This window comes from Malaclemys terrapin, chromosome 9 (genome assembly GCF_027887155.1).
Source record: "Malaclemys terrapin pileata isolate rMalTer1 chromosome 9, rMalTer1.hap1, whole genome shotgun sequence".
NCBI lineage: Eukaryota > Metazoa > Chordata > Testudines > Emydidae > Malaclemys > Malaclemys terrapin.
In genome coordinates, this window is record NC_071513.1 from 43,727,250 (window position 1) to 43,752,752 (window position 25,503).

The 25,503-nt window shown below is 47.1% G+C and overlaps 1 protein-coding gene across 2 annotated transcripts in view; it reads right to left on the reverse strand.

Moving 5' to 3' along the window:
* BCORL1 (BCL6 corepressor like 1) overlaps positions 1–25,503 on the reverse strand; it is a 51,004-nt gene that overhangs the window by 2,080 nt on the left and 23,421 nt on the right. For both annotated transcript variants that reach the window (XM_054040704.1, XM_054040705.1), the window contains one exon: positions 19,898–20,051. In XM_054040704.1, the coding sequence (XP_053896679.1) occupies positions 19,898–20,051 (154 nt within the window). The remainder of the gene's footprint in view (positions 1–19,897; positions 20,052–25,503) is intronic.

A 25,503-nucleotide genomic window follows, 5' to 3' on the forward strand; every position in this document is an offset into this window, starting at 1 on the left:
CAGAATAAAGTCCAGATCAGTGCTATATATAGCTGGTGCTTCAAAAAGGCCCAAGCTGACAAAGCTGAAAACAATTTTGAGCCAAATCTGCTGATAGGAAGAATTTATTCAGAAAAATGTGATTGATCATTAGGAATTGTTTAATTAGACTCCTAAAAATATATATATCAACAATTAAGGAAGAAAGCAGTATTGGTTTTAAAAAAAAAAAAAAAAAAAAAACACAAAACTTGAAGTGAAAGCAACTATAAAAAATTAAAAAAAAATATGTATAATAAATAGAAGACAGGGGAAGCTGATAGTAACAAATATAAATCAGAAGCTAGGAATTGTAGAAACTTGATAAGGGAAGCAAAGACTCAAGGCAAAATCTATGGCCAGTACAGTTAAGGAAAATGAGAGGGAGTTTTAAAAGTATAATAGGAACAAAAAGAATTCTAACAATGGTATTGGTCCATTAACTAGATGGAAATGGAATTATCAATAATAATGCAGAAAAGGCAGAAGTGTTCAATAAATATTTCTGTTCTGTATTTGGCAAAAAACAGATGACATATGATTACACTCTTTCCATTCTGTTTAACCTTCTTGCTGGAGGATGTTAAACAGCATCTATTTAAGTTAGACATTTGTAACTCAGTAGGTCTGGATAACTTGAATCCAAGAGTTTTTAAAGAGCTGACTGAGGAGCTCACTGGATTATTAATGTTGATTTTCAATAAGTCTTGGAACACCAGGGAAGTTCCAGAAGACTGGAAGAAAGCTAATGTTGTGCCAATATTTTAAAAAGGTAAATGGGATGATTCAGCTAACTACAGGCCTGTCAGTCTGACACTAATGCCCATATGAAGTGGCTGCTATGGGACTTGATTAATAAATTAATAAATTAATAATTAAATGATGATAATAAAATTAATGCCATTCAACATGGGTTTGTGGAAAATAGATCCTGTCAAACTAACAATTTTTTTTCTGGTAAGATTAGAAGTTTAGTAGATAAACGTAATACTGCTGGTACTTAGATTTCTGTAAGGCATTTGACTTGCTACAGCATGACATTTTGATTAAAAACTAGAAAGATTAAAATTAACATGGCACACATTAAATGGATTAAAAGCTGGCAGATGTGTGTCAAAATGTAATAGTGAACAAGGAATCATCAAGTGCGGTGTGTTTCTAGTGGTGTCCTGCACTGATCGGTTCTTGACCCCACGCTATTTAACATTTTTATTAAGGACCTGAAAGAAACCAAAATCATCACTGATAAAGTTTGCAGATGACACAAAAATTGGGGGAGAGGTAAATTATGAACACAACAGGAAGCGAGATCTGGATCACTTGGTAATCTGGGTGCAAGGAAACAATATGTGTTTTAATATGTCAAACTGTAAATGTATACACCTAGGAACAAGGAATGTAGGACATACTTCTAGGATGGGGACTCCATCTTACAAAGCAGTGACTCTGAAAAAGATTTGGGGGAGGTGGTGGATAATCTGCTGAACATGAGCTCCCAATGAGACTCTGTGGCCAAAAGAGCTAATGTGATTCTGGGATGCATAAAGTAGGAGTACTGAGGTTATTTTACTTTGTATTTGCCACTGGTGTGACTTCTACCAGAATCCTGTGACAAGTTCTGGTGTCCACATCAAAGAGAGACGTTGATAAATTGGAGAGTTCGGAGAAGAGCCATGAGAATGATTAAAGGATTAAAAAGCATGCCTTTGAATGACAGACTCAAGGAGCTCAATCTATTTATCTTAACAAAAAGAAGGTTAAGGAGTCACTTGATTATAGTCTATAAATACCTACATGGGAAACAAATATTTAATAGTGAGCTCTTCAATATAGCAGAGATAACACAATCCAATGGCTGGAAGTTGAAGCTATATCAATTCAGACCGGAAATAAGGTGTACATTTTTAACAAAGAGAGTAATTAACCATTGGAACAACTTACCAAGAGCTGTGGTGGATTCTCCATGAATAACAATTTTTAAATCCAGACTGGATGTTTTTCTAGAAGATCTGCTCTAGGAATTATCTGGTAGCAGTTCTATGGCCTGTGTTATACAGTACATCAGACTAGATGATCACAATGGTCCTTTCTGGTCTTGGAATCTACCGTATGAGGCTAGGGCCTCCCCTACAAAGCCACATTGAACAACCCATTCCCCACAATTCCAGAGCTCAAGAATTCAGGCCTGCCCTTGACCCTGTCTTGTCCTGGGAGTTGGAGCCCATTGCAAAAGGAAGAAGCCATTGGCCAGACTGGCTGGTGAAACTGACACCTTGCTGGGCAAGTGCACTTCATGGCCTAATTTCCACTGGAGCACTCACATGCTGGGCCACTGTGCTCCCCTCAGGCTTGAACTGGTTCCCTCCTGTTCCAGCCCAACACACGGAGTCAAGGAAGGGGAGGGGAAGTTCCCCTCCTCCCCACCATGCACACCTTCTGGATGCCCCCAATTGTCCCCTGCTCATCCTCACACTCCCTCTTCCTGAGACAGATGCCCAAGACTTTCCCACTCTGGAAGTGCAGTTACTCCATGCCTTGCATGATCGCAGGGCTTGACCCTCCAGACCTCTCTCCCCACAAAGGAACAGGTCTTACTGCACATCCCCAGGTCCCCAAGCCCCATGTGGAATGACTCTGAGTGACTGGCTTTCATGCACCTGGGACCTGCTGATTCTGGGTTCTCCCAGCAAAGTAAAAGCAGCAGAATACTACCTTAAACTACCCACAACAGGCACCACAGCAGCTCCTCTTCCTGCACAGGCTCACCCAAGCCTATTGGCTAGTGTGAGCTGGACCAGGAAGGTGCATCTCACAACAAGCTCTGCAAGTCAGCCACCTCAGATGCTTGTGACCAAGTTGCACAGCAGAGCTCCCTGCCCCCAGCTCCAAGGGCAGATCTAGGACTGTCAGCAACAGTGTGATGCTGATCTCAGTAACTGATATGATCCCTACGGATGCCACATCCCAAACCAGACAGTGCTTTCAGGATTAGAGCCAACAGCTGCTTTAAAGGGAGAGCCTGCTAGGAAAGCACTACTCTGAGCATTTGATCCCTGCAGAGTTACCTGCAACCTCCCAGATTCCTATAACACACAGGATTTCCAGTTAGTCTCTCTCTGCATTGGTTCCCTTTGGTTACTCTTCACTGAGGCTCCTTGGGAACCCATGAGTAGCCAAGGGCCCAATGGCTATGACAGTGAATCTCTCTGGCAAGGGATGGCTGTACCCCAGCAGCAGTGGAACAACCTTAAGCTTCATCAATTCCCCACAGTACTTTCCCCTTCTAACCACTCTGGGGGCGGCGAGCCAGCCAGGTCCTTCTGAAGCAGGTACTGCCTGGAATGGATGAGGAGATACGGAGCAGTGTCATGGAAGCCCCAAATAGCTCACAATCCCCTGAAGGTAAATGATGAGCAGAAAGGATCCCCCATGAGAAGGGCCTCTGAGGATGGATATGAAATTGCCCAACATGGCGCCTGAGACCTCGTAGTACAACCGTCCCCTTGCTGGACCCTCAGGGGCAGTTGAGTAGCAGAGCATGATCAATGAAAGACTGCCAACAGCAGCAGCCCAGACATGTGATGTGTCTGCACAGCCAGAAGATCACTGACCCTGACCCAGTCCTGTCTGTGAACTATTCCCAGGCCAGAAACTAGAATGATAGGGATCCAGGCCTGGAGGACTCCAGATTAACCCAGAGCTGTCTTGTCAGTCAGAGTGTAAAGCCAGAAAGGATCACCTTGACTGACCTCCTGTATATAACAAGCCACCAACACCACCTACCACCCACACACTGAACCCAACAACTGAGATGAGACCAAAAGTATCTCAGCCCACAGGAGACTAGACTGTTATGTGCTACAGGTAGAGAACGAGGGAACAAGGCACACCGTATCTGAGGCCCCTGCTCTGGCAGGGAGATGATTAAGTGAGAGATACCCAGATAATCCAGGCAAGTGACCCGCACCTCCACACACTGCAGAACAAGGCAAAACGCCCCAAAGTCACTGCCAATCTGATCTGGCAGAAAATTCCTTCCCAGCCACCTATGGCAATCAGCTAGACCCTGATCATGTGAGCAAGAACCAGCCAGCCAAGCACCTGAAAGAGAGAAGCCACCTCAGAGCACTGACCCACCCCATCCTATGTCCCATCTCCAGCCAAAGCCATCCCTGATGCTTTAGAGGAAAGAGATTTTAAAACCAGACAGAATACATGGACAGGGAAGAGGGAGAATCCCTTCCTGACCCCTGCAGATGGCTGTCTGAAGCCCTGAAGCATGAACTTTTAGAAACATAAAATAATCTAGAAGGGACCACCCCCTCAGGGCTACCAAGCCCATCCCCCACCATCAAAAGCAACCCCATCATACAATCTGACTCAGAAATTTGTCCCGCTCTCTCTAAAAACTAATTAAGTTGTTTGCCCCCACAACTTGTACTGGAAGGCTGTTCCCGAACCTCGCTACTCCGATAGTTAGAAACCTCCTTCTAATTTCCAGCCCAAATTTGTTCATGGCCAGTTTATACCCATTTGTTCTTGGGCTAACAGCATCCTTTATCTTAAAGAGCTCTTCTCCCTCCCTGATATTTACCTTCCTGATGTATTTACAGAGAGCAAACAGATCCCCTCTCAGTCTTCTTACAGCTAGGCTAAATAAGCCAAACTCTTCCCATCTCCTCTTGTAAGATGGGCCCTCCATTCCCCTGGTCTTTTCTGCACCTGTTCCAGTCTAAATTCATCTTTCAGAATCATGGGTGACTGGAATTATACACAAAATTTCAATGGCATTAATACTTCCCAACCTCCACTAGAAATGCCTCGCCTGATACATCCTAGGATCACATTTGCCTTTTTTACAGCTGCATCACATTGGTGGCTCATAGTCATCCTGATTGACCCATTCATCCAGATCTTTCTCCATCTCTGCCATTTCCAACTGATGAGCCACAGCTTGTACAAGAAATTATTATTAGACCCTAAGTGCACTGAATTTCATCCCATTTCTGTCACTCCCATCTTCAAGTTTATTCAGATCTTCCTGTATAATGTTCTGATCCTCCTCTGTACAGATGATGCCTCCCATCTTTGTATCATTAGCAAACGTCATTAGCACACTCCTGCTTTTCGTGCCAAGCTCATTAATAAAAACATTGACTAAGATTGGTCCCAAGGCCAATCCTTGAGGAGCTCCACTAGTAACCTCCCTCCTGTCCGATAATTCACCTTTCACAATAACCTGTTGCCTTCTTCTATTTAGCCAGTTCCTTATCCACCTTACAATGCTTGTACTGATCCCCATTCTCCATAATTTATTTAATAATTTCACATGGTACTGTGCCAAATGATTTACTGAAGTACAAGTATATTAGATCTGCTGTACTTCCCTTCTCTAAAATAATCAGTTATTGTCTCAAAGGAGGAAGTCAGGTTACCCTGGCATGATCTACCTTGCATCACATCCCCTCTACCGTTTAACTCCATGAATGTAATTTTCCTTTCCTTCACAATGTGTTCTAAAGCCTTGCAGGACTAACATGTATGTTATTGCCCAGATCACCCCCCCCCCCTTCTTAAATAGAAGTACAATGTTAGCTATTCTCCAGTCATATGGTACTACCCCTGAATAGACCGGTAAGGTCATTAATGTCTAGTGATGGTTTCTTGAGTGAGGGCCTGGCCCACAATTGTGTGGCTGGTAATTTAACCTCCCACAGGCAAGAATTAACCTTTATCAATCCAAGACCTGGAATTAGGTCCTAATCTCCCTCACAAACCCATATGGAATGGCCCATACTGCACACTTCCCTGCTGCTGCTATGGTCAACTTTGGTACATGTATTGTCATGTAACCCTGGACACACATACATAAGACAGATTGGTCACTCCCAGCAATTGGACATACTGAAACAGACAATAGCAGACTAGCTACACCATCTTGTCTCTGACAGTACCCATAGCAAGATGCTAGAGGGTGGTTTAAAAATCCATGGTGGTTTCTCTCTCATCAAGGAGCCAGACTCAGTGCATGGGAAAGTTTACTGGGCTTACCAAAGTGGTGTGAGCACTGGGATGCAATGGTGTGACCCCAAACTTGCTTCATCACATGGGTCTCATTACCATCAAACTCCTCTCTCACTTTAATTGCAAGAGGGTGCTAGTAGCTGGTCTAAAAAAGTGCTCTAGCTAGGTATTAGCAGTTGGTGATATTGTGAAACTGTCTGCCAGTTGCTTTGAGAGAAGACACAGCTACAGCACTGGTTTGTGACAGCGGTCTCTAACACTGCATTGGAAATGAAACAGGACAAAAGCAAGCCAGCAATCAGCATGTGAGCGAAGATCTGGTGGTTTCATGGCCTGCCAGATGTAAAAAATAAATGTACACATGCTTGGGACGCTGGAAAATCCAGCTGTCAGCAGTAGTCCAGCTCTGGTGATGGCAAGAGAACGCTTGGCACTTCTGTCATTCCCAGGCACAGGCTTCAGTAACTTACACTTATGGGGAGTACAAAAAAATCCTGAGAAATTCCAACTGCACTCTGTGTTGGGTGAAGGTCCAAGTTGCACCCATAAACACTCTGAAGTCAGGGAAGCCCAAAGTTCGCACTGAGCTCACCTCAGTCACTGCCCAGCTTTCAAAGCTGTCAGAACAGCTGTATGATATACTGCACTATTGAAGAAATAGTATGTGCATGTCTTTAAGCCTCTATCATAATGCCTTATTACATGAGGGCTGGCGTCCTCTGACTTCTGGCTGCTAACTGTCCAGCCTTAATGAGCCCTGCGTTTTCGGATGGAATTTCCTAGGTCTACAAAAAGGAAGAAAGGATGCTCCCATGAAACTTGTGAAATCCATTGTGGGAGCTCATTCTCTTGCAACCCTTAAGAACCATCCTTACAAGATAGGCAGGGATCGAGGAGGCCCAGTTCTCCTCTTGTTCCAAAGAGGAAAGTCAGTCTGGAATTCACTGGGCTCCTCCTCAGTACACCTACTCCAGGGGTGCTTTGAAGCTGCACAGGGACATATTCAGGAAGGTCTCAGGCCCAACCTTTGGTGTGAGTTGCTGGCCCAACACACAGACTTGATTTCAGGTGGGGAAATCAGAAAGGAAGGTCAAACCAGGCACCATTCAGCTCCTATCTTATTTTGAAAGAAAGCATCCAATGCAGAAGTCTTCCTGAACTGGGGTCTCTTCATCAGATATGTTAGGTTATGGGTTATGTAGGGTTATGGGCATAAAAACTATGTATCAAATTATTTGCAGCACATAATGACCCATGTGCATACCACGGCATGTAGTGAAAAGACTTCAATGTAAGCTCTTTGGGTCTTGTCATGCTGTGTTCTCAGGTAACAGCTAGCACACGAGGGCAGCCTCTGGGCAAGAGCAAACAATGTAGATGCCAAAAACTTCACCAGCTGAATTGTACTGGTTGCTCCCTCACAGCTGCCAGAGACCTCCCTCCTCCAAATGTAGTGTGATGTCCAAGTGCCACATTCACACCAGCTGTGGTCCTCCACACAGTGCTTTACAGCAAAGTATAGTCATACATTGCATATACAAACAATACACGTACTGGACTGTATTGTGTCCACGTGGATCTGAGAAACTCTGCCTGGACTGGACAAGCTGGGAGGGAATGCGGATCGGGTACCAAAGGAAAGCTGGGCTAGTGCCCCTCCCAGTTTTTGTTATGATGCATCAAGAAAAGCTGAAGCATCCATTGCCGCCCACCAGAGTTTTTATTTCTACTTTATTTTAAGCATGAGAAATTCAGATCCTGTCTAGACTGATGGACTAAAGAACTAGTGCAATGGTGAAATCACAACAGTGAAGAGAATAATAGCTGAGCAATTAAGGGAAAGGAGTTTTTACATCTTATAACAAAAATTGTACTATAACTAAATCAGTTTAGAAACTGGTTTAGTTTAACTGGTGCCAAGCCCCTTGTGTGGGCAGTAAGCTAAAGTCACTTTGAGGCCTCTCAAATGTATTTCAGAACATCTATACTTGGGGGCTGTACCACTCAACTACGTCAGAGCCTAACTGATTTAATTAAACAGTAGAGAGAGAGAGAGAGAGAGAGAGAAAACAAGGCTTAAGGCAAAAAACTAGTGAGAAAACCCTCATGTTCCAGCCCTTCCTTTATAAGTCAAAGAAACAGACACAATGCAGCAGGATAAACCCAATTTTTTAAACACTCCTTTGCATGGTCACTGCCAGTTAAAGCATGCAAGAAAAACGAGGGGCAATTGTTATGAAGATCTGCATGGTCTCATTTTGGCATCAGGGTGGGTGAAGCTCAGAATATGGCAGCCTGGGGGAAATACCACCACTTATTTCTGCCTCCTCTCTGTCCTCTGCAAACTAGCACTGGACACGTTTCCCTGTCAAAATTACTTAAACTGGAGCCTTTCAGCTTTTGCAATTGAAAGTTAAACACTAAACACTGCCACTTGAAATGTTTTTCTGCTATAACAGTGACCCACTCAGTGATGAGCAATGCTAAGGGCTTTTGAGTTTCTGGCTATCTATCCTGTCCATGAGCACATGTCCATTTAGACAGTAGGAATACGTAAATGGGGAAACATTCACATTTTTCCAGTAAGCAGGGACCGAAAGGGGAGTGATCATTTCTATGTTGCCTTTTTGTTTGTTTTTTGCAGTTTAAGCAAAATATTATAGTTCTATCAATAGCAGTCATGAAGAATTTGAAAGAAAAGTCCTTTTCACATCAAAAGCTAAGGTTTGCATGTCAAGGTGCATGCCATGAACTCGGAGTCAGGAAAATCCACCTATTACCACATCGCTGTGCTCCAGAATCTCAGCTGAACAATATTTCTAAGAGTACATTTATGCTAGAACATAAAAATGGCCATACTTGGTCTGACCAATGCTCCATAGAACCCAGTATCCTATCCCTGACAGTGGCCAATGCCAGATGCTTTAGGGGAAATGAACAGAACAGGACAATCTGGAGTGATCCACAACCTGTTGTCCAGTCCCAGCTTCTAGCAGTTGGAGGTTTAGAGGCACCTGGAGCATGGGATTGGGTTCATAAGTATCTTGGCTAATAGCCATTGATGGACCTATGCTCCATGAAATCATCTAATTCTTTTTGAACCCAGTTATAGGTTTGGCCTTTACAACATCCCATGGCAATGAGTTCCACAGGTTAACGGTGCATTATGTTTTAATCCTGCTGTTTATTAATTTCATTGGTGACCCCTAGATTCTTGTGTGATGTGAAAAGGCAAACAACACTCTCTTATTCACTTTCTCCATAGCATTAATGATTGTATAGACCTTTATCAAATCCCCCCTAGTCATCTTTTTTCCAAGCTGAACAGTTCTAGTCTTTTTAATCTCTCCCCCTATGGAAGCTGTTCCATACCCCTAATCATTTTTGTTGCCTTCTCTATACCCTAGTATATCTTTTTTGAGATGGGGCAACCACATCTGCATGCAATATTCAAGATGTGGGCATACCATGGACTTATATAGAGGCATTATGATATTTTCTGTTTTATTATCTAGACCTTTCCTAATAGTTCCTGACACTGTTAGCTTTTTTGACTGCCGCTGCACATTGAGCGGATGTTTTCAGAGAACTACCCACAATGACTCTTTCTTGAGTGGTAACAGCTAATTTGGACCCCATCATTTTATATGTATAGTTGGGATTGTGTTTTCCAATGTGCATTACTTTGCACTTATCGACATTGAACTTCACCTGCCATTTTGTTTCCCAGCCACCCAGTTTTGTGAGACTCCTGTGTAATTCTTCACTGTCAGCTTTGGACTTAACTATCTTGAGTAATTTTGTATCGTCTGCAAATTTTGACACCTCACCATTCACCCCCTTTTTACATATAATTTCTGAATATGTTGAGCAGCACAGGTCCCAGTACAGATCCTTGAGAGAGCCTGCTATTTCCGTTTCTCCATTGTGAAAACTGACCATTTATTCCTACCCTTTGTTTCCTATCGTTTAAGCAGTTACTGATCCAGGAGAGAATCTTCCCTTTCATTCCATGATTGCTTAGTTTAAGAGCCTTTGGTGAGGGACCTTGTCAAAGGTTTATGGAAAGTCCAAGGGCACTGTATCCATTTGATCACACTTGTCCACATGCTTGTTGACCCACTCAAAGAATTTTAATAGATTAGTGAGGCGTGATTTCCCTTTCCAAAAGCCTTGTTGACTCTTCCCCAACATATCATGTTCATCTATGAGTCTGATGATAATTCTATTCCTTACTATCCTTTCAACCACTTTGCTTGGTACTAAAGGTAGCCTTACTGGCCTGTAATTGCCAGGATTGCCTCTGGAGCCTTTTTTAAAAAAAATCAGCATTACATTAGTTACCCTCCTGTCATCTGGTACAAAGGCTGACTTAAGACATAGATTACATACCACAGCTAGTAATTCTGCGATTTCGTATTTGAGTTCCTTCACAACTCTTGGATGAATACCATCTGGTCCTGGTGACTTATTACAGTTTAATTTATCAGTTTGTTCCAAAACCTCCTCCACTGACACCTCAATCTGGGACAGTTCCTTAGATTTATCACCTAAAAAGAATGTTTCATGTGTAGGGATCTCCCATATATCCTCTTCAGTGAAGACCGATGCAAAGAATTCATTTAGCATCTGAACAACAGCCTTGTCTTCCTTGAGTGCTCTTTTAGCACCTCGATCAGCCAGTGGCCCCACTGTTGGCAGGCTTCCTCCTTTTGATGTACTTAATTTATTTATTACTATTAGTTTGTGTGTCCTTAGCTGGTTGCTCTTTGAAGTCTTTCTTGGCCTGCTTTATTATACTTTTACACTTGATTGCAAGAATTTATGCTCCTTTTCCATTTTCCGCAGTAGGATCTGACTTCCAGTTTTTAAAGGATGTCTTTTTGCCTCTAACTCTCTTTTACTCTGGTGTTTAGCCATGGAAGCTAGAGGTGCAATACCCAACTTGAGTAGATGAATATGCGCTAGCGCTTATTGAGGTTGTGCACTAAAAATAGCAGAGTAGTCACAGCGGCAGGGGCAGCTGCTCAGGCTAGCTCCCCAGAGTACAATCCCATACATCTTAACTACATATTCAGGTGGTTAACCTAAGCTGCTAGAGCTATACTGTTAGCACGTTTATCTACCTGAGCCGGGAACTACACCTCCAGCTGTAGCGTGGACGTACCCTTAGAGGTTGGAATGGTTCATTCATCTCAAGGGGAAATTAGCACTGAAGCCTAACATAATGATAGTGTTCATATTAACTCATTTACTGCTGATTGCTTCAAATTGTAGGATAAGTATGGTTTCAGTTAAAACAATCTCCCAGGTGCCAAGTGGCCCAACTGTCCTCTCCTCAGCTGCCCTTGCGTATGTATAGGGTGCAGCTACATGGTGTCAACACAAAAAATCTGTGGCATATTGAAAAGAATCCAGGGCCCATGCTGGAGAATTCAGGTTCGGTTTGCCATGACAGATGCCTTGCTTCTAAGAGAAGCATAGTTTCAACCATAACTAGGGAGCCTTGACTGAGCCCTGTGTTAACACTTTTTGTGTTCAGAGTACTTTACATACATCAGCTGAGCCTCAACCCTGCCACCCACCCACACACAGTGAAGTGAGCATTGGCCCATTTCACAGATGGAGAAAACAAAGATGAATACTCAAAATTACAACTGCGCAAATTTTTTCAGAGAAATAGCTTATTTGCTAAACGCCTCAGTTTTGGGTAGTTTCAAAACTCTCCCTGAATTTGACACAAATTCATTAGTTTTGGACAGAAATATTTTTCAGGCTCGATTCACAAACTGTGGGTCTGTCCCCACCATGAACTGAAATTTGTTTTTGATTTCCCAGGGTTGCCAGCCAACCGAAACCCCCCACTTAATTGCCCCACTCAACTCAAGGCTTTGTTTACACTAGGATGCTTCCCCCCGTTGCTACAACTGGCACAGCTCCACTTGTGGGGGTGCTAGTATAGACAGGGCACTAGGGTGTTTTAAGTACTGTGTCACTTATACTTGAGCAGAGTCAGATGACATACATGATGATTAAAAAACCCAGTAGCATCCCAGAGACGAATCTACACAAGCTGCTGCTGTTACAGCTACTCTTGGGGCTGAACAGAAGTAAGTGCAGCTATGGAGGGAAAAACAAAGACAGGTTTCCTAGTATATGAAGAGGCCAGGTGCCTGAGCATGGCAAGCCAACAGTAACTAATTCCCAGCAGAAAGCATTTACCACATCCATACTGTCCCACAGGGATATCCCTGCTTGTCTTCAACTGGCAATGTGCTTATGCCAGAAAAGACGGTTACTCACCATTGTAACTGTTGTTCTTCGAGATGTGTTGCTCATATCCATTCCAATTAGGTGTGCGCGCGCCGCGTGCACAATCGTCAGAGAATTTTCTACCCTAGCAACACCCAGTGGGTCGGCTGTGGAGCCCCCTGGAGTGGCGCCTTCATGGCGCTGGATATCAGTGCCCCCTCAGTTCCTTCTTGCCGGCTACTCCGACAGTGGGGAAGGGGGGCGGGTTTGGAATGGATATGAGCAACACATCTCGAAGAACAACAGTTAGAATGGTGAGTAACCGTCTTTTCTTCTTCGAGTGCTTGCTCATATCGATTCCAATTAGGTGACTCCCAAGCCTTACCTAGGTGGTAGGGTCGGAGTGAGACATTGTTGTGTGCAAAATCGCTGACCCGAATGCAGCATTGTCTCTGGATTGCTGCACCAGCGCATAGTGAGCTGCGAATGTGTGGACTGACGACCAAACTGCAGCTCTACAAATGTCCTGGATCGGGACTTGAGCCAGGAAGGCGGTCGAGGAGGCCTGGGCCCTCGTGGAGTGAGCGGTGAGGTGCGGCGTTGCGGCGCCGGCCAGGTCGTAGCAAGCACGAATACAGGACGTGATCCAAGAGGACAGGCATTGTAGGAGACCGGTAAGCCTTTCATCCGGTCGGCCACTGCAACGAAGAGTTGTCTCGTCTTCCTAAACGGCTTTGTACGGTCAATATAGAAAGCCAGGGCCCTGCGTACGTCCAAAGAATGCAAACGCTGGTCTTGGCGAGTAGCGTGTGGCTTAGGATGGAAGACCGGGAGAAATATATCCTGGTTCACGTGAAACGGTGAGACTACCTTGGGAAGAAAAGCAGGGTGGGGGCGAAGCTACACCTTGTCCTTATGGAAAACAGTGTATGGGGGCTCGGACGTAAGCGCCTTGAGTTCAGAAACGCGCCTTGCTGAGGTGATGGCTACAAGGAAGGCTGTCTTCCAGGATAGGTACAGGAGTGAACAGGTAGCCAATGGCTCGAACGGAGGCCCTGTGAGCTTGGAGAGAACCAGGTTGAGATCCCACGTCGGAACGGGCTGGCATTGCTGTGGTATATCCGGTCTAAGCCCTTGAGGAATCTAATGACCATTGGGTTAGAGAAGACCGAGGAAGCGAGTTCTCCTGGGTGGAAGGCCGAAATAGCGGCGAGGTGAACCCTGACTGAAGATATCGCCAAGCCCTGCTGTTTTAGGGATAGGAGATATTCAAGTATGAGAGGAATAGGCACCTGCAAGGGGGACGTGGCTCGCTGCTCGCACCAACAGGAGAACCGTTTCCACTTGGCTAAGTAAGTGGTCCGTGTAGAGGGCTTCCTACTTCCCAGCAGAATCTGCTGGACGGACTGCGAGCATTGCCGCTCTGCCCGATTCAGCCATGGAGCATCCACGCCATGAGGTGGAGCGACTGCAGGTCGGGGTGACATAGTTGGCCGTGGTCCTCAGAGATTAGATCTGGACACAAAGAAAGTGTGATCGGTGTTTGAACCGAAAGCTCCAACAATGTGGTGTACCAGTGCTGCCTTGGCCAAGCTGGAGCGACTAGAATTAGCTGTGCCTGGTCTCTGCGCAGCTTGAGCAGTACCCTGTGGACCAGAGGAAATGGAGGGAAAGCGTAGAACAGGTGGTCTTTCCAGGTTAGAAGGAACGCGTCCGACAGAGAGCCCAGAGCTTGCCCTTGTAGGGAGCAGAACGCGTGGCACTTCCTGTTGGCTCGAGATGCAAACAGGTCGACCTGGGGAAATCCCCACCTCTGGAAGACAGAATAGATGATGTCTGGGCGAATTGACCACTCGTGTGTCTGGAAGGACCTGCTGAGATGGTCCGCTAGCGTATTCTGGACTCCAGGAAGAAACGATGCCGTGAGATGTATCAAGTGGGAGATGCAGAAGTCCCAGAGGCGAATGGCCTCTTGGCATAGAAGCGACGAGCGGGCTCCTCGTTTGTTGATGTAAAACATGGCCGTGGTGTTGTCGGTGAGAACTAACACACAACGGCCCTGTAGGAGATTGAGAAATGCCTGGCATGCCAGGCGCACCGCCATCAGCTCTCGAACATTGATGTGCAGGGCTAGTTGGGGTGCGGTCCACAGGCCCTGGGTATGGTGCTCCCCGAGGTGGGCGCCCCATCCTAGAGATGAAGCGTCTGTGACCAGGTGCAGGGAGGGTTGTGGGGCGTGAAATGGTACTCCTGCGCAAACTGCCTTGTGATCCAGCCACTAGGTGAGGGAGGTCAAGACTGAGCTCGGAACCGTGACCACCATGTTTAGGTTGTCCCGATAAGGACGGTACACCGATGATACCCAGGCCTAAAGTGGGCGGAGCCGAAGTCTGGCATGCCTGGTTACATAAGTGCAAGAAGCCATGTGACCCAACAGGGCAAGGCACGTCCTCATTGTGGTAATCGGAAAGGCCCTGAGCCCTCGAATGATGCTTGTGACGGTATGAAAGCGACTGTCTGGTAGAATAGCTCGGGCACGTCTGGAGTCTAGGACTGCCCCAATAAATTCTATCCTCTGGGTTGGCTCTAGAGTGGACTTCTCGTTGTTGAGTAGAATGCCCAACTCGTGGAATGTGTGTACTATTATGTGGACGTGAGCTTGAACTTGCTCTCTGGTGCAGCAGCGTACCAGCGTCTAAGTACGGAAACACCTGTATGCCTTGTCGACGAAGGTATGCTGCCACGACAGCCATACATTCTGTGAACACTCTGGGGGCCGAGGACAAGCCGAAGGGAAGGACTGCAAATTGGTAGTGCACCTTGTTTACCACAAATAGCAGGAAGCGCCTGTGAGGCGGATAGATCGCTATATGAAAATATGAGTCCTTCATGTTGAGGGCGGCGAACCAGTCTCCAGGATCCAGGGAAGGGATAATGGTCCCCAATGATACCATGCGGAACTTCAACTTTACTATGAATTTGTTGAGTCCGCGTAAGTCTAAGATGGGTCGCAGACCCCCCTTTGACTTGGGGATCAGGAAGTAGCGGGAATAAAACCCCCTGCCCCTTAACTCTGGCGGAACCTCCTCTATGGCCCCCATAGAGAGGAGCCCAAAAACCTCCTGTGTAAGGAGATGCTCGTGAGAAGGGTCCCTGAAGAGGGACGGGGAGGGGGGGTGGGAGGGAGGGAACGAAGAAAACTGGAGAGCGTATCCCCTCTCCACCGTGCGAAGGACCCAACGGTCCGAGGTTATAAGGGACCAAGCACGGTGGAAACGGGAGAGGCGATCCCGAAAGGAGGGAGCTGGATCCTGGGTAGTGGCTGGGGCGCCGTCCTCGACCGCACCTTCAAAAGTTCTGCCTAGGGCCTGAAGGTGGCCTAGGCGGCCCCTGGTTCTGACCGGGTTGAGGGCCGGTCGACCTTCGCCTACCACCTCGTCCCTGCCTTCTGGCGAAGTCCTGTCTCGGACGAGGCGGGGGAGGGTAGAACCTTTGAGGCTGGGGCCCAAAGGGTCTGCGCTGGGGCCCTGGGACATGCATCCCCAGGGAGGGCATGATCGTTCGAGTCCTTGAGGCTCTGCAGCCGAGAGTCCATCTTCTCCGAGAACAGCCCGTGGCCCTCAAAGGGTAAATCCTGCAGGGTCTGCTGCAGTTCCGGCGGCAAGCCCGAGACCTGGAGCCAGGAGACTCGCCGCATGGCGATACCTGAGGCCAGCATCCTCGCAGACGAGTCCGCTATGTCCAAGGAGGCCTGTAAGGAGGTCCGTGCCACCTTCTTACCCTCCTCCACTAAGGCCCCGAACTCTTCCCTTGAGTCTTGGGGAACCAACTCCTTAAACTTCCCCATAGAGTTCCAGGAATTAAAGTTATAGCGGCTCAAGAGCGCCTGCTGGTTAGCCGCTCTGAGTTGCAGCCCTCCCGCTGAATACACCTTACGCCCAAACAAATCGAAGCGCTTAGCGTCCTTCGATTTGGGTGCTGCAGCCTGCTGGCCGTGACGCTCCCTTGCGTTCACCAATGACACCACTAGTGAACACGGTTGGGGATGAGTATATAGGTACTCGTAGTCCTTGGAAGGGACGAAGTACTTCCTTTCCACCCCTCTGGCTGTGGGTGGAATAGAGGCAGGAGTTTGCCATATTGTAGTGGCATTAGCCTGAATTGTCCGAATCAAAGGCAATGCCACCCTGGATGGGGCATCCGCCAAGAGGATGCTCACCACCGGGTCCTGTACCTCTACTATCTCCTCCGCCTGGAGATCCATATTACGCGCCACCCTATGTAATAGGTCTTGGTGGGCACGAAGATCTATCAGGGGTGGACCTGTGGCGGTTGTGCCCGCCACCGCCTCATCTGGGGAAGATGAGGAGGATGCCTCAGGTGGCAAGGGGTCTAATGGCGGGTCCTGCTCCAAGGGTCCCTGAAGCAGAGCATCGCCTGCCCCTGGGTCCAGGGCTGCAGGTGGTGTAGGCACGGGAGCCTCCATGCCCCCTGGGGGAGGGCGGGAGATGGTGGCCTCCGGGGCCCTGGGCTCAGAGCGTGCCGAGCGAGAGGCTGATGGTGGAGCCCCCTGCACCTGGTGATACGCCCACAGGGTCCAGAACGACCAGTGCATAGGTCTCTGTGCAGGGTCCTCCGCCACCTCCTGCCAGTGGCCCAAGTCAGCTGCAGCAGCCTGCCCCTGAGGAGGGTATGCCGATCTCGAGGCCCCATCGGAGGAGCGAGACGCTGATCTCAAGGGCCAAGTCGGTGCCGAATGTGTCGAAATCTGCTCAGGATGATATGGTGCCGATCGGTGCCGGTCCGGAGCTGATCGGTCCCTGCGCGGTGCCGGTGAGCGGTACCGGGATCGGTGCCGGTAGCCATGTCGGTGCTGAGATCCGGATCTGGACCTGGATGAGGATGACCGCGAGTAGACATGGTACTGGGAGCGGCCCCTTGAACTCGAGCGGCGCTCGTACCGGTGCCAGGAACTACGTCTGGAGTCCGATCAGTACTGATGATCGTGACGGTGCCGAGACGTAGAGCGGTGCCGCGACGAGGATCTTGGCCGCGAGTACGACTGGTGCCGAGGCGATAGTCGGCGCCGGGACTGCGAGCGGCGTCGGGACCTGCTCCGAGACCTGGAGCGGTGCCATGAGTCCACGCCCTGAGACGGCGGGCGCACCAGGGCAGGCTTGCCCCTGGATTGCACTGCGCGAGGAGCCGACGGTGCCAGTGGTTGGGGCGGTGCTGGCTCCGTGAGAGCAATAAGGTCTCTCGCCGTCGCAAAGGTCTCTGGGGTGGACGGAAGACAAGGCTCCACCACCAACCGAGGTGGTGATCCAGTCCGCACCGGACTCAACAGCTGCGGTGCCGGAGTCGACGGTGTAGCAGGCACTTGCTTCTGGTGGTCCAAAGGTGGATGCGGCTCTACCCCCGGCACCGGGGGAGCCGGTGTCTTCAGAACAGCAGTCTCCTGCGCCTTGCGGGATTTCTTGTGTCCCGGAGACAAGGACCGGCGACAAGGCCCCTGTGGCAGGTGCGGTGCCGAAGGAGGCCGGTGCCGTGAGGCCTTGTCCGACTCTGCCCGCGGTGCAGTACCGGTCGGTGCCGCAGGGGCGCTGCACACCGAGGCACTCGGTGCTGGGGCTGGACGAGCCGATGGAGGATCCGGGCTAAGTGCTGCCTCCATGAGGAGCTGCCTAAGCCTAAAGTCCTGCTCCTTTTTGGTTCTCGGTCTGAAGGCCTTACAGATCTTACACTTATCTGTCTGATGGGACTCTCCTAGACAATTCAGACATGAGTCGTGCGGATCACTCGTGGGCATAGGCTTAGCGCAGGACGCGTACGGCTTAAAGCCAGGAGCCTTGGGCATGAGCCCGGCTATGTGCCGGGGGGAAAAGGGGGGGAGAACAACCCCCTTAACCCCCGCTAACTATTTACAACTATTAAAAAGTAAGATGAATAACTATCTAACACTATACAACAGATATAACTACAACTATCTACAGAAATAACAGGATAACCTAGGGAGAGTGGAGAACAGCTATGCTGCGCTCCACAGTTCCAACAACCGTCAGGGGTGGTAAGAAGGAACTGAGGGGGCACTGGGTCGGCTGGGGTATATATCCAGCGCCATGAAGGCTCCACTCCAGGGGGCTCCACAGCCGACCCACTGGGTGTTGCTAGGGTAGAAAATTCTCCGACGATCGTGCACGCAGCGCGTGCACACCTAATTGGAATCGATATGAGCAAGCACTCGAAGAAGAAAGATTAAAGATTGATAGGCCTTGTGATTTTATCCCAGCTAATGTAACTGTAGATGTCACTCATATACATGCATTTACTCTAGCTATGAAATGTATCCATCTGTTTGCCTCAATGTCCTGCAGCAGAGAACTCATCAGGAAACTCATATACTGCATCCTATGTAGTTCTTAAAAGAATGTCACTTCAAAAAAGATTATTTCTTAAGTATTTTGAAATGACATGTCTTTTAATCCAGTGCCTCCTGTGCTTGTTTTATGAAAAAGGATAAATAAGAATAACTTTAAATTTGTAAATGTATCCCGAAATATCTCCACTGAATTCTTTACAACACTGAAACACACTCACCTTTGGAGCAGGAAGTCAGAGCTGTAAAAGTGTACAGCAATACTAAACAAGAGTTTAGGACAGAAAGTTCACAAACAAATGAACTACAGAAAATGTTGCTCTCATCTGCATTTTTCATTCTTATAGGCTTCAGTCTGAGCTCCTTCCTAAACCACATAGCCACCCAAAAGTTCATGATTTCTGACCTCTTATTTGCATCTTTGTTTTGGGGTTTTGTAAGGCTTGTGTCCTCCCTTCCGTTCCCAAACAGAACAATGGCCAATACTCTATGCCTTTATGAGACAGCTCCGTGCAGTGGGTAGAGCACCAAAATGGGACCCAAGAGACTTGAGTACTATTCCTGGCTCTGTTACCGACTTGCTGCATAACCTTAGGGAACTTGGAACCTCTCTATGCCTCCACCGCCCAACTGTCACATAATGGGAACGTTTGCAGTGGTGCTAAAGCTGTGTTGGTCCCAGGATATGAGCGACAAGGTTGTTGAGGTAATATCTGTAATTGGACCAACTTCTGTTGGTGAGAAAGACAAGCTTTTGAGCTACACAGAGCTCTTCTTCTTCTGACCTGAGGAAGAGCTTTGTGTAAGCTCAAAAGCTTGTGTCTCTCACCAACAGAAGTTGGTCAGATAAGGATAATGACATTTTGCCCACCTTGGCAAAGTGCTTTGAGACCTACCAATGGAATATGAAAGGTATGTGCAAAGCATTAACATTCTCTATTGGGATGCTACAATGCCTGTTACCTAGGTGAGCAATCACCTAAGGCTCTCAAAAGTGCTCAAGCAGGCATCATCTCTTGCCCAATATAGAGACAGCCCATGTACACTGCATATTGCTCTGCCCCCTTCTGAGGGCAGCCTGGTGCCTACTTCCACTCTCAGCTAACCCTGAGGACTCACGTTCTCCGTTCCTGCTCCCATTTCTCAATACGCTCACTGGGTCCCCAAATTTGTCAGAAATTTGCTCTGCCCAGGATTTGCTATGCAAAAATAGGAAGTAACACTCACCCACGTGAGACCGACACCTGGAGGTTATAGCAAGGAAGCAGGGGCTTGTCTGAGAACTCAAACATGAAGCTGTCTGATTCTTGCTCCTCTTCCTCCTGATCAGAGCTTCCGGGAGGGTTGAGCAGAAGGTCGCACCCAATCCCATCCTTCCCCTCTGAAACAAATAAATTAGGTGTTGGCATCCCCCATACTTTCATTTTTGCTGGTGCACAGTGTTTCCCTAGGAACTGGGGAGGGGATGGAGGGAGGAACAGAAAATGTTCAGCACCAAGAGTGAAGCTCAGAGTCCCTGGGCAGGAATCTGAGCTTGGTGTCTTACTGCACATTTCTGCTCCCAGCCCACTACAGCTGGTGTTCCAGGTCTCCAAAGAGGAGGTTTCACCTGCTATATTGTGATCTGTATCACAAAGGTACCACCAGACAAATGAAACCCGCACTGCTGGGTGCAAACTCTTCTGGAGGAACACAGCAACCCACTGCCCTGAACAGCCACTGCTAGAAGCCAGGCTTCAATTGGACGTGTCTTTACTTTAGTGCCAATGTATGTGCATCACAAGCTACCAGATCAATGTGGCATGACCGAGAAACCAGTCTGCAGGGAAGTAGGGGGTACATGTGACTCAGAACTGCAGTGCACCAGAACTGCAGGTCAGGAGTGAGGGGTGCTAGCAAAGGGGCATGTGGAGGAAACTGGCATGTCTGCCCAAACTGCCCAGCTCTACCCAGTGCAACTAGCGTCTCACCTGCACAAGTACAAAATACCACAACAAATTCAGAAACAAAAGCCAGTTGAATCTCACTTTAGGTGACTGGCAGGCAGCTGTCGCTCTAAGGTGATGGGTGCCAGGAGTCCTATTTGAATAAGATCTGTAAGAATGCCCTGCCAAACTGTGTATCAGATCTAAAGGCTGACACTAAAGAACAGCAGTTTATAAAGGAATGTATGGAGCTCCAAGGAGCTGCTCTACAGATTTTGAGTACAGGGATGCCTCTTAAAAAGGCTGAGAAAGTTGCCTGAGCTCTTTCAAAGACTTTAAGGTCAGAAGGGACCATTATGATAATCTATTCTGACCTCCTTTATGGGGGGAAGGAATAGCTCAGTGTTTTGAGCATTGGCCTGCTAAACCCAGGGTTGTGAGTTCAATCCTTGAGGGGGCCATTTAGGGATTTGGGGCAAAAGCCTGTCTGGGGATTAGTCCTGCTTTGAGCAGGGGGTTGGACTAGATGACCTCCTGAGGTCCCTTCCAACCCTGATAGTCTATGATTCAGTTCACTAGAAATGCTAATGCAGTCTGACATCCATTTTGAGAGTCTGTGTCAAAACAGTCAGTCCTCTGGACTTATCACCAGAAGATAAATTGCCTGGGTGATCTGTGCGATGGTTTTGTCTTCTTGAGGTAATATAAGATAGCTCTTAAAATGTCGAAGCATCTGCAGGGGACGAGTGAGGTCTTGGAAAGAACACTTGTAAGAGAATAAACTGATTAAAGTGAAAGACCGAGAGCATTTGAGGCAGAAATTTAGAATGAGAATGGAGAGTAACTGTCCTTATGGAAGGTGGTCCTACCATCGGTGCTTGGATTTTTACTCAGTTTGCGAGTAGAGCACCAATATAAGAATGTTGTCTTAATAGACAAAACACAAAGAACAGGACGATGTAGGTTGAAACGGAGGCTCTGAGATAGGAGTACTACATGTATGTCTAAGGGAGGGGAAAAAATCCTTAACACACAGAATAGCCCCTTCCAAAATTTGGTTACTGGAGAACCAGGAAAAAAAAATGCATCCCTGTATTGGCGATATTGCTACTGAGAGAACTTAACAGAACTTCTGGAGAAACCTGAAAGCTTCAATGACAGACAGGTAATCTAGGAGGATAGGAACAGACACCCACAGGAGGAAAGTTACGGTGGGAAGCCCATAATGAAAATGTTTCCATTTGGCCCCATAAGCCTTGAAGAATTTGGGCTCTGAATGAGAATGTTCTATACCTCTGCTGAGCAACATCTACCTTCAAGCTCAGCCAGAGAGCCTACAATCCAGTAGATATAGAGACATTGGATCTGGATTTAGAATAAGCTCTCAGTCCTGGGATATTATGTCCAGAGTGACTGTTAGCTTGAATTGCAGTTGAATCAATAGATGTACCATCTCAGTACAAAAATTGTCATGCCCATGCCAGGACTATTAAGATGGCTTGAGCCCTGTCTAGTTTTATTTCCCTAAGAACTCTGTGCATCAGAGGGATCGGGGGGGAAAACCCTTAGAGCAGATTCCTGTCCCAATGAATCAGAAATGCATCTGAGAGGGAGCCCAGACTTCTTCCTCCCCTGGAGCAAAGCATGGGACATTTGTTGTTTAGACTGGTTGGAAACAGATCTATGATGGGAAGGGCCCACTTCTGAAAAGTTCTCAAAAGAACTGAGTCCTTGAGGGAACATTCATAGGAAAAGAACATTTTCTACTGAGTACATCCATTGCATTATTTTGGAAGTCAGATAAGAGTAGGGCTACGAGATGGACATGATGCTGAACATACCATTCCCAGAGGAGATTGGCCACTAGACACAGAGGGGGATATTTTGCTCCTCGTTGCCCGTTCACAAAGTGCCCCACAGTAGTACTGGATCAAAACATGGACAGTGGTACCCTGAAGCAGAGGTAGAAATGCTCTGCAAATTGGACAAATGGCCTCAAGTTCTAGTATGTTTATGTGTAGTTGGGATTCTGTAACTGGACCATAAGTCTTGGATTAGCAGATGAGTTAGCTGTGCTCTCCCCAGCCCTGTTTGGAGGCATTTGTCACTAGACTGTGGGATTTGGAGATGCAAACATCAATCCCTAACAGCCATTCTGATGAATTCTACGAGATTAGTGCTGAAAACATGCTCTCACAAGAGCAGTCCCTGAAAAAGGATGGGTTGGAGGGCAGGGATTAGGCACGGATTGGAATTGTATCTCATAGCCCTTCCGGATGATTTCGAGACCCAGCAGTCAGTAATTGCAGCCAATACATCAGAGAGGTAAATGCCAAATGGAGGGAAGAAATGCCTGATTTGGTCCAGGCATTCAACCATGGCATCAAACTTGCTGCCTTGGGCCTGCTGTATTGTGAGATGTTACAGCAGAACCCCTTTGCTTCTGATAAGGCCTCTTCTTAAAGGTTTCTGATGGTCCCTGGTGTTAAAAATAAGAGGAAGGAGGCATCTATCTCACTTGGTGCTGTGGTTTGAATGGTTTCCTTCTTTGGGATGGGGTGTAAAGGCCTAGGCAATGACGCATCAGTTTGGAATCTTTCAATGAGTGCAATGCTTCATGTTCTTTAGAATTAGAGAGGCCACAAGCGTCAAAGGGTAAATCCTCTATTGGGCTGTCTGGAGCCCAAACACTGTACACATAGTGTCTGCAGTTACCATTGATCTTGTGACAGTGTTGGAGGCATCAAACGCAGCTTGAAGAACCACTGTTGCAATTAGCTGTCCCGCTAAATATAGAAACTTAAGTTCAACCCTAGAATCCTATGGAATTTCATGCAAGAACTGGTAGACCATCCCTCTGGAGACAATCATACTTGGGTAGCAAAACCTAGCAGTTTGCAATACCGGCTTGAAGGCTAAGCAAGGAATAGACCTTCCTCTCAAATAGGTCCAACTTCTTTGGGTCTTTGTCTCGAAGAGTAAATCTTGGCTGACTGGCTGCTGCCCATGCACAATGAACCTGAAACCAGGTGAGTATAAAGTTCTCAGAGCCTTTACTTGGAACTTGAAAGCAACAGCCTGCTCTTTTGGAGGTAGCTGTGATGGTGGCCAAGGTCTGCCAAAGGGCCCTGGCTTGATCGAGAATGCCTCCATTAATGGCTGTCACCAAACAGCCTTCATAAACAGTGTGCAACAGAATCAAACATTCTATGTAACCATTCTTGTAACACCTGAAGAAGAATTTCTAAGGTGTCAGCGATCCTCTTCCGAAGGTTCTGCAAGGCCTTAAAGTCCTTGACAATCAAGGTACCCTAAGGATTAATAACTTCATAAGGAGAAGAAGAAGAAATAGCTAATAGAACCAAAGGGTCACCCTAGCAATCCATGTTATCTCTTCATTCCAGAATTCTTGAACCAGGTGTTGAGAAGCACTTTGTGGGGTGGATGAGATGGTTGTGATACAGCTAAATCTCCTAAGGTGGATCTAACTACAGGAGCTTTAGAAGAATATGGAGTGAATGGAGGTGTGGGCTCCAGGGAGGTCATATGGCCAGGATTGCATCCCATATGGCATATGGGGCCAAGAGGGAGGGATCCAACAATTCTGAGATCTTCCTGAACTGTCTTGTATGAGAAGAACAACAACTTGAAACTCTCTTCTCAGGGGCTCCTTCACAAGTTGACTGAGGAGAAAAGGAGGCAGCGCTAGGCGATGGACTTCTGTTATAGATTGAAAGTGATGAGAAGGTAGAAGAATACACCTCTTCTGAAGGAGGTGCTGATCTTTGTGGAGTTGAGGAAATCTGTGGAGAACCTGATACTATGTGATGCCACATTGAAACTGAAACCAAAGATATTGGGCGCAGTGAAATCTTCATTATTGGAACTCTTGGCTCCAGTATCAATGAGAGATTTATTGACAAGGGAGAATTATCAAGTAGAGGAGATACCAGCTCAGGTCTCCAGATATGCTGAAAACAGCTGACTTCAAGATCTGCGATATTGATTGCATAGATACTGGAGCAGAAATTGTCACCAATGCTGGTCTTTTGCCACTGCACATTGCTGGAATAATTTAAGTGAGTGACACAGAAGATGACACCCAAGATAGACGAAGTGGTGGTAGCTGATGTGGACTGGTGCTGAATTGGTACCAGAGTTGTCGTAGCCAGCAGGTCAGGATTTAGAAGACAGAGCCTGCACTGAGTCAGATGAGGGGTATGTTTTCACTCTGTTTTTAGCTAGTATTGGGGATCGTGATAAGTGCCAGGACAGTTTCAGATAAGTTTTTTTTTTTCCTGTCACGGGCAGCAGGAGCCACAGACTCACCTGAGGGGATCTATGCCGGAGTATCAGCAGCCTTTGATAAATGCCCAGTCTTTCTGAACACAAAGAAACTTGAGATCTGGGAGCAACCTCACAAATAGAAGCAGCACTGACTTAATGCTGTCATGGAGTGGTGGGGGCTTCTTTCTGCCAAAGGATCTCAGAATCAGACCCTCTCTTCATGGAGTAATCTAACAAAAATAATTTTAAAATGTGCATCTCTAGCCTTTGGAGTTTGTGTCGAAAAAGATACACAAATCGAGCACTAGACATTTAAAATACCCATCATTTAAAAGAATGGCTGCTTCGCAGTCTGACTTAAAGCCTAGAGCCTTAGCCTCTGCAGTACCTTGGAAAACTCCCTGAAGGAATAAAAAGGTTTTGTCTTCTTTGTTTTGCTAATGGACTACCAAAACATTAACTATAAAAACATCACCTGCACTAAGAGTAACAAAGACGTTACAGCTACAGGGTAGTGAAACACACTGAGGCAGTTCTACCTTGCTGCCATGGTCAGCAGGAAGGAAGTGAGTTGTGGCTGGGGCCCCTTGCCCTTTATGCCTTCGGAGGAGGAGCTCAAGA